We start from the raw sequence: 16,072 nt of genomic DNA, 5'->3' as shown, positions 1-16,072 counted from the left end.
TTTTCTGAGAACAGACTGGATTATATTAATGTCTCCAAATAAATGTTTTCCTAAATACAGTGAAGATACTGGACAATGCACTCTTATCCTTGATGGCAAAGAAGAAATGCCAAGCTGTGATACTCAGTCATCGGTAGAGAATAAGTTTCCAGCACTTAGCAGAGAAAGTAAAATAAAGTCTCTTGCATATAAACTTGATGCTCACAAAGAAATGAAAAATGTTCAGGTACAAGAAACGTGTCCTATGATACGTCATCAGAGTATTCCTGCTCTACCCAAGTCTCCATCCAGTCCTGATGTCATAATAGAAGAAATATATGACGACGACATGGCATGTAAGTTTCTAATATCTGATGCTTTCAATGTTCCATTGTCAAGCCTGATGTTATTTGTGTTTTGTATTATGTTGTGTCCTTGTAGTTCTTGTCAGCTCATATGACTTCTTTTTGCCTTACCTTCATTTGAGCTAGCATTGTTTCTTTTTTCCCCTCCTTCAGCTTAGCTTAGTGAAAATTCTCTCAAAACTTCTCTCGAAGGGTCCTGAGTTCCTCTGTCTGCCTGGATGATTCTTTTTGGCTCTTAGTTATTACAGTCCCTTTCAGAGTTTCTGGTATTGGCTCCTGGAGAATGCTTTTCTGGGCAGTTCAGTGGGCTTCCTGAATCTGTCTCCCTACTGACAGTAGCAGTTAGCTTCCTCAGCTTTGCAGGTTTTCCCTGGATTGTATTAGTAAGAGTGTAGCTAACAGTCCAGGAAGTGATCCTTCCCCTCTGTTAGGCTCTTGTGAGACTGAAGCTGGAGTACTGCATCCAGTGTTGGACCCTGCAGTACTGAAAGTCACTACCCTACTGGAGCGAGTCCAGCAGGGCCTACCAAGCTGCTGTCCAAGAGGTGCTCAAGGACAGGGCTGAAGGCATTAGGAGCAAGTTGGAACATGGAAAATCCAGTTAGATAATAGGGGGGAAATAGACAGATGCTTCCCACAGTATAATTCAGAGTGTCTGTGTGCACAACATACCTAGAAAATGCATATGATTAGTAATGCTTGGGGAGGATGAGGGACAGAGTAGGGGGTGATATGTGAGTGTGGCTCCATCCTCTTGACACTTGCCCTTAAGATATTTGTAGACATTGATGAGATCCCCTCTCAGTCTTCTCTTCCCCAGGCTAACCAGGCCCAGATCTCTCAGCCTTTCCCCATAAGGGAGATGCTCCAGTCCCCTCATCAGCTTTGTAGCCCTCCGCTGGGCCCTCTCCAGTAGTTCTCTGTCTCCCTTGAACTGGGGAGCCCAGCACTGGGCACAGCACTCCAGATGGGGCCTCACCAGGGCAGAGCAGAGGGGGAGGATCACCTCCCTCCACCTGCTGGCCATGCTCCTCCTGATGCACCCCAGGGTCCCATTGGCCACCTTGGCCACAAGGGCACACTGCTGGCTCATGGGCAACTTGCTGCCCACCAGAACTCCCAGGTCCTTCTCTTCAGAACTTTTTTCCAGCAGGTCAGCCCCTTGCCTGTACTAGTGCATGGGATTGTTCCCCCCGAGGTGCAGGACCCTACACTTGCCTTTGTTGAACTCCATGAGGTTCCTCCCCGCCCAGCTCTCCAGCCTGTCCAGGTCTCGCTGAATGGCAGCGCAGCCTACTGGTGCATCAGCCACTCCTCCCAGTTTTGTATCATCAGCAACCTTGCTGAGGGTGCACTGTCCCTTCATCCAGGTTATTGACGTATAGGTTGAACAAGACTGGACCCAGTACTAACCCCTGGGGAACACCGCTGGCTACAGGCCTCCAGCGAGACTCTGTGCTGTTTTTCACAACTCTGAGCTCTGCCATTCAGCCAGTTCTTAATCCACCTCACCGTTCACTCACCTAAGCCACACTTCCTGAGCTTACCTATGAGGATGTTACAGGAGACTTGTCAAAAGCCTTGCTGAGGTCAAGATAGGCAGTGTCCACTGCTCTTCCCTTGGGAACCCAGCCAGTCATTCCATCATAGAAGGCTACCGGGTTAGTCAGGCATGATTTTGCCTTGATGAATCCATGATGGCTACTTCTGATACCTTTTCTGCCACATGCTTCGAGATCACCTACAGGATGAGCGGTTCCACGACCTTTCCGGAGATGGTAGCAAGTCTGACCAGCCTGTAGTTTCCTGAGTCATCCTTCTTGCCCTTTTTGAAGACTGGAGTAACCTTGGCTTTTCTCCAGACCTTTGGCACCTCTCCTGTTCTCCATGACCTTTCAAAAATGATGGAGAGTGGCTTGGCAGTAAGATCTGCCAGCCCCTCAGCACTTGGGCGGTGCATCCCATCAGGGCCCATGGATTTGTGGCTGTTAGGTTTGCTTAAGTGGTCTCTAACATGATCCTCCTTGACCTAGGGAAAGTCTTCCTTTTTCCAGATTTGCTCTGTTGCCTCCAGGGTCTGGGAAACCTGAGGACCATCCTTGGCAGTAAAGACTGAACTAAAGAAGGCATTCAGTAATTTTGCCTTCTCTGTCATTCATCACCAGGGCACCCACCTCGTTCAGCAGTGGGCCCACATTTTCTCTAGTTATCCTTTTCCTACTGGTGTACTTGAAGAAGCTCTTCTTGTTGTCCTTGACGTCCCTTACTAGGTATAATTCCAGATGGACTTCAGCCTTCCTTATTGCCTCTCTGCATGTTCTGACAACATCCCTATATTCTCCCAAGTGGTCTGGCCCTTTTTCCACATCCCATAAACTTCCTTCTTTTTGGTTTTTGCCAGAATCTCCCTGCTCATCTGTGCAGGCTTCCTGCCCCCTTTGCATGATTTCTTACTCATAGGGATGCATCTATCCTGAACTTGGAGGAAGTGATGCTTAAATATTAACCAGTTGTCTTGGACACCCCCCTACATTCTAGAGCCCTGACCCATGGGATTCCTCCCAAGTAGTTCTCTAAAGAGGCCAAAGTTAGCTGTCAAATCCAGGGTTACAATTCTACTTGGTGCCCTGCCTCCTCCATACAGGATCCTGAACTCCACCATCTCATCATCACTGCAGCCAAGGCTGCCCCCAGCTTTCCCTTCTCCAACCAGTCCTTCTTTGTGAGTACAAGGTCTAGGAGCACAACTCACTTTGTTGACTTCTCCACCATCTGTGTCAAAAAGTTATCATCAATGCTCTGTGGAAGCCGCCTGTCCAAGAGTGATCTTGCATCTGTTCTGGGCACTGTATTTCCTAAACTTCCAAGCACAGTCCTGTGTTGTAGAGTCCTCAGTTGTAGAGATGGACACAGAGATGGCTGTCCCTCCAGTATGCTGCCAATCTGTCAGTCTGCTGTGACCTGATCAGTCGCATAGGTGGCATTGGTCTAGATGATGCTGTCCACTCCTTGCAGGGAGTTCTGTGGTATGAAATACTTGTGTAGGAATTGACTTGCTGGGCTTCTAAAACCTTCTGACCCATCCACCATCTTTGGCGAGTAGCTTCAGGAACAGTAACCTGCATTTTGGATCCCAAATCAAGGGAGGTGCCTGCAGTACAAAGGATTTGGATGCTTAGGAAGTACTTGTCTTATAAAGGGTTATCTCTAGGCTGGCTTTAGGCTGTTCCTTGATCTTCATGCATTAACACTGAATAGCTATACAAAAGTGCTTAGCATACCTGTTCTTAAAGATATAATTTGCTTTCTAGAAGCTTCCTATTTCTCTGTTAAATAGAGGGAATACAAACTGAATTGCCTACTTAAATTCAGGCTACCGCTTTGTAAGCAGTGAGACAGCCTTTTATTTTGCAGGGTAGCATAAGGGAAGTAATTCAAAAGTGTGGATTTAATCAGAAAGCAAACATGGTAACTAGTTTGAACCAAGTGTGAACAGACTTGTCAGGTTAAAAGCTATCTGAGGTAACGTTATCATGATTAATGTAACACAAACGTAACTGCGTGTCTAATAGTATCTGTTGGAATCACTTGGAGAGTGTTTGATAATCTGTTTTATGTCTTACTCAGGTTCAACAGAAGCAGTGTTTGTAAGCCATGTCATAAATCCATGCCACTTCTATGTTCAGAAATACTCACAGAAGAATGAAGCAAGGATTTTGGAGAAGAAATTGAAAAGATTTTGTTGTAATAAGAGTTCCTATCTCTTGCCTTCAGACGTTTTGGAACTAGGTAAATCATTAACTTTTAAAGGTCTACATTAGCTTAAAATACTATCTTGCAATATGTCTTCCTCAATATAGTATTCTCCCCCCTGCCACACACATAATAAAACAGTCCTTTGTTCTGGAATCTACAGTTAATCCATTTTGGGAAACATGTACCCATTGGTTAGTAAAGTAGACCTATTAAATCATAAACAGAAATAGTAAAAGTAAAAAAGACTCTGCAGTTCTCAACCTCAACAGATGGAGCACTTAAGAGTAATCAACAGTTGAAACACCTGGCTGTAAATGTAATGTTTTCCAGAATTAGGTGGTCATTGTTAACTGGTAGTTTTTTCAGTATGCTGATTTTAATGACTAGCCTAGTTCATTCATTACTTCAGTAAATCAGATTTGTCTCATGCAAGCAACATTCCCTTTGAGTGGATAATTATTTTTTTAAAGTTCACTAACTGAGTAGAAACCATTCTGGGAGTAAAAATGAAATACAATAATACATTGCTAAATCATTAACATCCATTTCTAGCTCACATATTGACAATGTTACTCACTTCTAGAAGGTGTTTAGAAAACTGATAAAAAGTATGCAATAGGCCTAAACTTCAGTACATTTTTTTGGCACTTTATTAGGAGGTATAGAAAGTTTGCCAGAAATGACTTCTTAATACAAGCCAAAAACCTCTTAGCCTTACAGACGTTGTGTAAATGATTGTGGGGAGAAAACTTCTGGTGGCTGTCAAGACAAGTTCTTTAATGTCTTTGTTAATTTATTGTAATGGTAGCACTTTTACTACCTGTGTGGAAGATAGGCAACAATGGAACATTATGCAGAAATGTGATAATACTTCCAGTGTAAAATATCTACAAATACTGAATTTAGTCTTACTGGGTTTTTATTTGCTTCCGTATAGGTGCTAGAATTTTTATTAAGAGTAAGGAAACTGGAATGTGGTGTCGTGGGACTATCACAGAACTAATTCCCCAAAAAAATAAAAATCAGAGGAAGCCTTGTGGTCCAATAAGATACAACGTTTGTGATACTGCACTGCTGGAAGTATTCCTGATTGATTTTGGGAACTCTATAGTTCTAATTTTCTCAGGGTATGTTTACAGAGAGAGGTTTCTGTCTGCAGCTGTTGTCCTTGACTGTTGCTATTCTGCTAAGAAACAAGTCCTCCATTAGCTTCACACAAGCAGACAACCAGATACCCAAATGACACTAATACTCAGTATGCACGTATTTCCCACAGGAAAAGTGGCAATGTATGTAAGTACACAAGTGTACAAGCCTTCACATGTTAAAATGCTTAGTTTGGATTTGCATTGCAAAAGAGAATGTGTGAGTCCACAATGTCTTGTTTTTTTAAAAAAAGAAATGCATTTCATTGAGACTTTCTAGTTTTGTTTCAGAGACGTGACATTATGCCAATTATTGCAAGAATTACATTTATTTTAGGTCTGGGGTTTGGTTTGGGGTTTTTTTTGGTGTTGGGTTATTTTTGCCTTTCTTCTAAGCTAGTACTGCTTTTACTCCCATTGACAGTAGAGATGTTCCTGCTGAAAGGCCTGAACCTGCTACTCTGCAAACTATTAAAACAGGTGACATAAGTTTTTTTGTACGGAAGCTTGATCAGCATATTGAGGCAGAACTTGCAGCTGTTCCTCCTTTAGCAGTACGGTGTTCATTGAAGGATGTTGTTCCCAAAAATGCAGTAAGTAAAAGCTGTTTGTACTATTTGAGGAGATTTTTTTCTTCCTAAGATATATATTAAATAACTTAAATACATAATTTAACAATGATCTTACTCTAGTATAAACAGAAGGAAACTCGAGAGGAGTACAGGGTATATTTTATTTCTAAGAAAAAGGTAAGTCATCTCTTATAAAAAGATGGGTTGCATTGCTTTCATTGGAAAGGGGAAAAGAGCTTATAGCATCTGTCTTAAAAAGTGGCTGCATTTACAAATACATATTTCAGGCTTAAATCTCACTACTCTTACTCTAGACATGTTCTTTGTCCAATTTAAAACCAAATTACAGGACTAATACTTCATGGCTGTCTCATAACTTTATGCAAGTAGTAACTTTCAAAAATCATCCAAACAGAGAAGAAATGGATTGAGAATTTTTAAGAGAAACTTCTCAGGGATTGTCCTTTGTTACTTAAAAAATTTTGCCATGTACTGGAAAGTGTTACTTGTTCTCTTTCTGTATGACAACAAATACCTGAAATCCCTTAGAAGGAGGACGTATATGTCAGTGTTACTTTTTTCAGTATTCACTTATTCATTGGCTTGCTTTATTTTTGCCACATTCACGTGGGAATGTACTGTGTCTAATGCAGCTGTGCATTTCTGACAGTATAACTCATGGCTGGTTTGGGATTTTTTTTTTTTTTTTAACCAGTCTGATGTCTGAAATAGCTTTAAATAGGAAAGATCTGGAACAATTATTGCAGGTGTGGATAAAATGTGTTCCTTATACATGCTTTCATTTTTTTCACACCTAAGAGGCACAGATTTGCAGTATCAAATGAGGAATGCATCAACTTGATTGAAGAGAAATAAATTCAGACAGGCTTTTTCAAGAAAGATAAAATGTCAAGAAGAATATTGTGGAGAGGAGGAATGCATAAATTGACAAAAACAAGTTGTACGTTTGTATAAAGGCACAAAAAGATAAGAATGAACTTCGAAATTAATTGGAAGAGCAGAAATGTGAGTCATGAGATGAAACATCATATGACAATTTTGGTTTATCTGTCAGAACAATCAGAGGGAATGAAATCTCGAATCTTTAACAGGAACGTGGTGGGAACTGCAGCCCTTAGATCTGACTCAGTTTTATACAGTTAAAAACACTTTAAAATCCATCATAGAATACTGTTCAGAGCTGTCCTGGCTATGGACTAAACAGTCAGTGTGTTCAGTATTTCACCTGATGTGTCTGTGCTCACTTCCTTGCCTTTTTTAATTACTGTTTGTAGTTTTTGTTTTAATATTCTTTGATGTCTTCAGTAACTTTTTCTTTCTTCTTAACAGGGTGAAGGTTGGGGAGAGGAAGCAAAGGCAAAATTTTTGGGAATGGTAAATAATAAAATTGTTTTAATGACCATATTTAGAGAAGAGGATGATGTTCTCATTGTGGATTTGAAAAGAAGTCCATTTGATAAAATGGAGAGTAACATGCCAGTGTCTCTCAAGGATGCATTAGTTTCTTTAGACTTGGCAAGGTATGCGTTTTCCTTTAGTTTATGTTCTTATGCCATAAATGATAACAGCATAATACTTAGAGCAAGCACGTTAGTTTTGCTGTGTTTAATACATTATGTGTGATGTATTCATCTCCAGCAGTATCTGTTGATTCCCTTTTTTCACCTTTCACTAACAAGCACTGTGGTATACCCACTTGCACTAGTCAGGGCTTTATTTAGATAATGAACTTTATTTTATAAAATGGCAAAAAAATAAATTGCTGTGCAAGTTTGAATAATAAAGGGTTGAAAGTTCTTTTTGCTGCACACAGAGAAATGAGTGTTAACTAGTTACGCTCAGCATCTGTACCGCTCAGGTAATTGCTTTTTCTCATAAGCGAGGAAAAGGAAGTCTAAAAGAAAGTGGTTTTGTCAATGTAGTGGATTCTAGCCTTTTTAGCTTCTTTTTAAGAATTTAAAAGTACACTACTGCATCCCAAATAACAAAATCTTTTTAGGAGCCAGCTGCCCTGTATCATAGAATCATAGAATGGTTTCTATGGGTCAGAAGGGACCTTAAAGATTATCTGGTTCCAACCCTCCTGCCATGAGCAGGGACACCTTCCACCAGACCAGGTTGCTCAAAGCCACATCCTCATTCTTCATATGTTACATTTGTGGTGGGAGAAACATGAAAGAGAATTGACTGTACCAACTGCAAAAATGAAGGTTCAAACTATTCATACAAACATAAATCAAGTTATTTTCATAAGACCATTTTGCATTTTTCATGGGAAATGACATTTGAATATAAAAGGGTTCCTTCTAAGTTAATTTTGACAGAATTTATGAAAAATTTTGTTTTGTTTACTTTAGGTTTAGTTCACAGCTTCTCAGTCAGTTAGAAAATAATACCGTCTTGCAGTATAGTCCGCCTAAGATTCCACAAGAAAGAGAAGTCTCTGTTGTAGTTTGTCACATTAATAGTCCAAGTGATTTCTATCTCCAGTTGGTAAGTTTAGAAATAAGGTCTATTCAAATAAAACTGAACAGACGTGTTAATGTTGAGGTACTTGTAGTCCATATTAAATAAGCTATAATTTCCATTCACTTCTGTTACTTGTTAAGATTTTTAGGATTCTTAGAATTAATAGATTAATTCCTACAGTCCTAGATTAATTCTAGGAATTCATAGAATTCCAGAAGGTTAACATTTTTTTGTCAGTTTTGTTGCATGGTTAATTCCTGTGTTGAGTATGTAGTGTTTTACTGTTTAGAGTGGTGATTAAACAGGACAGTGCTCAACAGTTGTTAGGCATTTTAATTCACTTTTATGTATTCATAACCATTGTTTAATTTTGGCGGGAAGACTAGGAAGTACAGTACTAGAAAAAATGTCTCTTAAAAGAGAAAAAATGCCATTTAAAAAAAAAAGAACATCTGGTGGGTGTGTATGTTTTGGTTTTCTTTTTTCAGACAGAGTCTCTGGATTCTTCAGATCTTCCGAAGAAAATTCAGGAGGTATATAAATATGACTCTGGAAGAAACTTGGAAATTGCCTACCCAGTTGAAGGCCAGGCTTGTATTGCAAAACAGGAAGATGGGAATTGGTACAGAGCACAGATTATAGGTGAAGTATCGATTCTTTCACTCTAATGATAGGTTGCAAAATCAGATGGGGCACTAGATCAGAGCCACGCCCTGGATACGCATAGTAACAAACAGCTGTTGTTTCTACCAGGCATTCTTATACTAACAGGTTCATGAAGTCAGTGGTACTAATTCATGTTACATTCTTTTGCTATTAATGGAGTGGTTTAGAACTTGGTTTTTTTTAAACAAAGGGAAGCAGTGTACTTAATTTTCTGTAAGTCACTGAAATACTATTATTTAATTATTTTAAATAATGTTTCATTTGCTATTACAGTTTGAACTACAGACTTGTCTGTTTTATCCAACCTCAGAATATAACCAGTGTGGTTTAATAGTTCTCCATGGTAATTCTGAAGGGGATGGGGGTGTACTTGTGCTGACCTCTGTGTTACCAGTATGGGTAGTTTAGCATGCCTCTCTGCTTACACGTCTACTTGGCAGGTATTTAATATGCCAGTGCCCCATAAGGTGATTAGATGGAAAGGGACCAAAATGCTAACTCCTGTCATTTCAGGAACCTGAAAGAGCTGGTTCTTAAAGAATATAGGTTTTGGATTGAGTTATAGAACATTTGAAAATGTGGCATTTTATGATTAGACGGTATAAATGTTTATTTTGCTCTGGAATTCTGGTGCATTAACCTGTATCAGATACTCATTTTTTGTTTTAATAACTTGGGTTGTTTTTCTTGAAGGGCTGCCAAGTCGTCAGGAAGTTATGGTAAAATATGTTGACTTTGGCAATGTTGCTAACTTAACTCTTAAAGACATACGCAGAGTGAAAAAGGAGTTTCTGAGCTTTCCAGAAAAGGTAAATCAGTGCTTGCTTGGATTGAATAATCAAAATTAATAGATTGTCAGTAGGTGGAAGGGAAAAGAGAGTTGTTGATGTTCTGAAGTAAATAAAATGTTAAGCAAGTTCCTTTTCACATGCGTTTATGATGTGACTTACTCAGTATATTTTGGGTACACATTGAAAACTTTCAGGTTTTTTTACATCATTCAGTTTTAAATGGAATCAAATGTTACCTTGTAGTGAGGAGGTGTATATACATTGTGGGTGTATGTGTTTTAATTCAAATACCTTCTTTTACTCCTTATTAAGCTGAATTAATGTTTACATTCTTTAATTTTCAAATGATAATCTAATAATGATCTTTAAAAAAAAAAAAGATTTTATTTTTTTTTATGTTATGGTATTTAAGGTTTGCTGTTTTCCTAATTTTAGGTATGGTAGGATTTTCCCCCTTTTTACAAGAAGAAAAACTGAGTGGGAAAGGAAATGGCAAAGTATTTCTGTCAAATAAAAAACACACAGAAGTAGAAAATAATTCTTTTTCTGAATTCACCTGTTCATTCAATAGTTCTGGTTGCCAAACAATTATGCTAAACTTTAAAACTTCATATGTTGATAGGAGTGTTTTAACCAGTTGTAGGCACCAGAAGTAGTGATTGTTGTAACTAAGAATGGCCAGCATCTTTTACTAAAAACAGGATTTAATTGTTTATGTTTTGAGCATATATTTCTGGGGAAAGTTTCAGCCAAAATAATCAAGCCTCTTTTGACAGCAAGGGAGAAGGAGGCATTCTGAAAATGGTAAAATGTTCTTGCAGTTCAGTTCACAGTGGCTAATGAATCAGGGTGGCGGGATTCTTGATGTATTTTATCCCATCGTTCCAACTGATTGCTTGTCATTGACCAAATATAAATCCTCAGAAAAATCTATTAAGGGTTTGTCATCTCTTGAGCGCATGCTACTAGGCCCCCTCACTTCGAACATAAAGGAGGAGGGGCTAAAGAGTTACAGATGCCAGTGGGTATATGACCACTCCAGAGTGGTTTAAAAAAATATGAACCCATAGGTTACACTCCAGTTTCCGAATTCTTATGCCATATATAGGCTACAGTGAAACACTCTGGCAAGGTGTTTACACTTGAAGTTTCGGTATGAAATAACAAATTCCTGTTGCTGTTAGTTTTAATGCAGGTAATGAAAAGATCAACAGACTTCAGTCTGCTTATGTGTTGCTACAGTTTCAAATCTTCTCTTTTTAAAAAATAATAAGATTTAAGAATTTAAAATTCTTTGAAACGTGAATGAACATGAGATTGCAAAATCAGGTATTCAGAGGGCAAGAGTATCAGAAATTAGGTTGCTTGTGCAGCTTTCTTCTGTTGCATGAAAGCATTGATAAGTGTTCACACATCATCATGTATTGGACTGCCTCAAATGTTAGTTTTTTAAGAGATTTGAATTAGGCTGTTACAAGAGAAGTTGGACTTTTTTCATCCTGTTAATATAGTTTGCAAGCATTTCAGTGGATTTGGGTGGTGCAGAAATCTTGGCCAAGACTGGAATAAGCAGTGCTTAATGTAGTGTTGGTTTTGTCATCCACAGCCCTTTCTTTTAATGGTTATGTAACCTGTCAGTCAGTCTTATTTTCATATTCCCGATGGCCTGTTTCCTAAGAATGTCTGCACAAAACATCATTTTTTCTATTGCCTTTATTTCCTTTCTGTCCCTTTTCCCTCACCTGTGTTACTTTTTTTTTTTTTCAGTGCAATAAATGAGGGGGACATTCACAGTTGATTTAAACTTGAGCTATTAGTGTAGCCACCAAAATTTGCAATAGAGATGATAAAAATTCTTCTAATCAAAGTACTTTATCTTGTCTGATTGCCTGTGTGTGCCTCTTTTCATCTCTCCTAATTAATACATTTCAGAAATCTGGGAGGTATCGTCTGACATGGGTACTGTGGTGTCTCTGTGTTTAGCCCTTCAGACTGCTACAGTGGTATAGTCCTGTTAATCTTAGATGCTTTGAATCTGGATTATTATATCATAAGCAAAACCGGATGAAGGCTTGCTTTCATTATCACTTCTCTGCAGGAATCTTTCCTGAACTGTGCACCAATCTTATGCCTAACCATGAAGGGAGGCAAGGAGAAGTAAGCTCTATTTTGGCAAGAATGTATCTGAATTTGAGGTTCATGTTCAGCTGCTGGGGGCAGGGATCATCTTAAATTAAATCAAATAATGGTAATGTGGAACCAGAAGCCAAGGTCATGCTGTCCTGCATGAGTGTAAAGCAAAGGCTGTGATTTGGCTGAATTAGGTGGTCTTGATATGTGATGGTGGATATGTAATTGGAGTTATTCTTTAGGCCATCAGGTGCAGGCTGGCTTCCATTGAGCCTTATGAAGGGGCAAGTGAGTGGAACAGAGAAGCCAAGGAAAGATTTGAAGAAATGACTGAAGATAAACGTATGATGTGTTCAATTGTTGGTATGTTACCAGGAGTGTATTAATGTGTATTTAAATATTATTAAATTGACTCAAACTTAGAAGCATGCACTTTCATATTTTAAATAGTATTTCTTTGAAATGCTTCTGTTCATATTTGCAACAGGTAGCCTGGAGTGAGAATATCTAAACATGAACTAATTGGGGGAGACATAACAGATAAAACTTGGGACAGAAGCTCTGTTTATGTCTTCTCCTACAGACCACACCAGCATTAAGTGAGAAAAGTATCCTGGTTCATTCAGATGGGCTTGTTTCCAAAAGTACTAGCTATCCTTGACTCTTCCTGACTTCATTGGTAGCTGAGAGTGTGATCGCTGTTGCTCAGAAACATCACCCCCCCCAAAAAAAAGATAATTCATATAACACATATATGCCTTAATAGGATTTTTATCAATACCATTTATTGTTAATACGCAGTTACTGTTCAGCATTGATGGTTGGAACCCACTAATAAATGAAATTAAATTTAGCAGTTGGTTTCTTTGTATAAAAATATTTTGTAATGATTGGTGGGTTTTAAGTTAATTTTAGAGATACGTGCAAAGCTAAGCATCTATGTATTATTGATGTTCAGAATTAATTGTTATATAAATCAAATTTAATTTTACCAAATTCTGTCTTTTCATATCATTTCCCGTGCCTGCAAAACCTTAAGTAGTTTTTATACTGTCACTGACTGGCACTAATTATGCTTATATTATTTATTCACAGATAATTTAGATAACATCTTATCTGTTGAGCTCTTTGACGACTGTGCTGTTCATGGAAGAAGTTTTAGTATTAACTGCCATCTAGTTGAAGAAAACCTGGCATCCTACATACCTGGGTGAATACACTGTGCATAACTTAAAGTGTTTGGAAATACTGAATCTGTGTAAGAAAATTACTGGCTTTAGTGTGTCACCACCAGTGGCTGGAATTTATCACATTTGTGACAAATCATTACAAATCACATTCATAACTGACATAAGTTGCAGAGTGTAACTACACTTTGCCATAGTTGAATGATGAAAATGACTAAATCTTGAGTAACACAATGTACTGAAATTATAAGGGATTCAAAAGTTGGAGATTAAATGTTTATACCATACTTGTAGTGTGCTTAAGTGCTGAATCTTCCCAAACTGGTTATCATTCCCATTCCCTTCTCGTAAGAAAAGAAGTATCACTTCTGTTTGTTTAACCTGCATCTGAGGTAAGTCATCTCTGTGGAAGCTCTGTTACTAGAAAGCAAATACTCAAATAATGCAGTGTGACAGGCAGTAGAAGACTTGGGAGGCCTGCTGGGGAAAATGAGGCTGATAGGAAGGTAACACTGCTGCATTTAATTTGTTGGCTTTTTAAAAAGATAATCCATAGGCTGTATTCATTAAAATCAATAATTACTCTTTCATTAATAATTTTTACATACTGATGAGAATAAAAATATTGTTGAATAGAAAGTTTCTATTCCAAAAGGGAATTCCTGAATTTGCTTTTTTGAGGAAGAAGCAAGCAAGTGGGTTTTCATCTCTTAGCTCAGAAATATAACTAAATCCTAGTAAACCTTTGTTTGTACTGGCCACAATTTTTAGTAAGATTTTTGTGAAGTTAGGCAGCTTAATTTAAACCTGAACAACTGAATTGTTTTGTCACTGTCACTAGGGTATTTTGTTGCATTGCAGTGATACTTAGGTGCCTGCTTCTGGCCTGCAAACAAGTGGGTATGTTACTTTAATAGGCATTCCTACCTAACACTGATAACTTTAACTAATGGGGATTTTTTGGTAACTCTTGCTCCCCCTTCCTTAGTCAGAGTGGGGAAAACAGAAAGGGGAGCAAGAAAACTCATGGGTCAAAACAATGACAGTGAAATTGATTACAAAGTACTGTTGTGGGCAAAACAGACTTAAATTAACTTATTACGAATTAGCATAAATATTTAATTATTGATTCAGACACTGGGACACAAAAGACAAACTATAGCACCTACCCTCCCCTTTTCCCAGGCTCAGGTTTACTCCAAGCACCTCTGCTTTCCCTTGTACACTCAGATGATAGTCCTTTCAGTGAGGCAGTGAGCAGTGCAGGGGCTTGGGGTCAGGACAGAGCAATTTCTGCCTTCTGCGCCCTCCGTGCTTTTCCTGTGCTCCAGCATGGGCCCTCTACAGGCCTCAGTCCATTCAAGAGCATGCCTCTTCTCCCACAAAATACCTTCCTTTCTGATCTTGATGTCCCCTATATTATTTTTCTTCTGTTCTCTTCTCTCTCCCCCTAGCTTTTTCTGCCCTGAAATTAAAACAGAGATGCCACCAGCTTCACAGAACAGCTCAGCCATGTCCTGTGGAGTATCTGTTGCAGAGATGGCTAAAACAGGCTGTGCCTGCCAGAGGGCAACACCTGGCCTCTTAGAAGTCACCCATGCAGCCCCTCTCCCTGGCTGGCAAGACCTTGCCATTTACACCCAGTGCAACATGTCTTTTAGTTGCAATTATGTTTCCATTGCAGCAGAGGGGTAGTGAGTTGTTTTGAGAGGTCCTGGGGGGTTTGGGGCTCTCTTTGTTTCCAGTGCACATAGGTGTCTAGTTCTTCAGAGCTCATTTGTCATGCTTTCTTGATTAATTTCCCATTTCTGAATATGGATGTCTGCAAAAAGTCAAGAGACTGGTGAGTAATTTGAACCTGCTTTATGTCATTTAGAATCACATTTGGGATGTGATAACTTCTCCATGTTTAATGCTGGTGAGGGATACTAGGCCAGCCCTAAACTAATATAAGACAGTGTAAGCAGGAGAGTACAGTGGTCCATTGAAGCTGGCTTGCTGATGAGCAAACATCAGTAACCTTATTCTTGTGTTGGGACAAGAAGTAGCCCATACAGAATTCCAGGAAGAAATCTCAAAGTCTGAAGTTCATTCCAAATTGATCGTTTTTTCTGGTGGATCTGCAGTGATAATGCTATACTGGAGTTAATAGGAAGGGGGTTGTAAGTCATGTAATAGTATTTATTTCACTTGGAAGAACTCTTCATGGCAGATTGTGTCTGCATTTCATAGTTCAGACTAGTTGTATGTCTAGTAGTAGTTTCATGTCATTCAACAAGTCAGTTGTTTACCGAGCAGTTTCCAAATACCTGCATCAGGAGGGTTTGCATAAATAGTTGTGTGTCTGCATGTAGCGGATGATTCAATGCTTAAACACTGTGGAATCTGCTCTCCAACAGAGCAGATTTTTCCTTCACAGGAAGGAAACAGGCAGATAGTAGATCTCTGAAAACAGAAGAGAGTTTCTTCGTGGAGGCCCAGAAATGGCCAGCAGTTAAACTGGGGCTTGCTATCTCCTTTAGTCAGTTATGTTTACAAGAAACTAGTTCTTTTGAATTGATCTGTTTTTTCAAGCTGCCATCTCTTAACATCTCTAGCTGGCATGCTTCATGCAGACTTGCACTAAGCTGGGCTGTGGCTCAAAATACATACCAGCCAACTTTTGATTGCTGTTGGGGTTTATTCTATCCAGTCCACACAATTAAAACCAAGTTTTCATCAGGGTATTACCATGACTATACTTCATTCAGTCCTGTACTTAGGAAAGTGCCAGCAACAGTTGTGTTGCATTCATGTCCTCAGGGAATGCTAGAAAGGTAAATGTTACTTTACTTCTGAAAGGAATATTTACACATCATAGAAACTGAATGTTGCAGCTTTTACTCTGAGGTAACATTGCTTTCCAGGAGCATGGTGTTAGTAATTTGATGTCTTTTAAGCCAGATAGAGACATTAAGGTTCAGCAGCCCATATGTGTCAGGCTTGCTTTTT

General features: G+C 39.0%; 1 protein-coding gene across 1 annotated transcript in view; it reads left to right on the top strand.

The window, feature by feature from the left end:
- Positions 1-16,072, top strand: part of RNF17 (ring finger protein 17) — a 54,225-nt gene that overhangs the window by 14,566 nt on the left and 23,587 nt on the right. The window contains exons 11-21 of the mRNA XM_055802862.1: positions 61-108; positions 292-335; positions 3,972-4,133; positions 5,038-5,227; positions 5,673-5,838; positions 7,168-7,358; positions 8,196-8,331; positions 8,796-8,949; positions 9,667-9,782; positions 12,137-12,257; positions 12,990-13,104. Coding sequence (XP_055658837.1) covers positions 61-108; positions 292-335; positions 3,972-4,133; positions 5,038-5,227; positions 5,673-5,838; positions 7,168-7,358; positions 8,196-8,331; positions 8,796-8,949; positions 9,667-9,782; positions 12,137-12,257; positions 12,990-13,104 — 1,443 coding nt within the window. The remainder of the gene's footprint in view (positions 1-60; positions 109-291; positions 336-3,971; positions 4,134-5,037; positions 5,228-5,672; positions 5,839-7,167; positions 7,359-8,195; positions 8,332-8,795; positions 8,950-9,666; positions 9,783-12,136; positions 12,258-12,989; positions 13,105-16,072) is intronic.

This window comes from Falco peregrinus, chromosome 4, assembly GCF_023634155.1.
Source record: "Falco peregrinus isolate bFalPer1 chromosome 4, bFalPer1.pri, whole genome shotgun sequence".
Taxonomy (NCBI): domain Eukaryota; kingdom Metazoa; phylum Chordata; class Aves; order Falconiformes; family Falconidae; genus Falco; species Falco peregrinus.
This window is presented reverse-complemented; position numbering and strand designations above follow the sequence as displayed.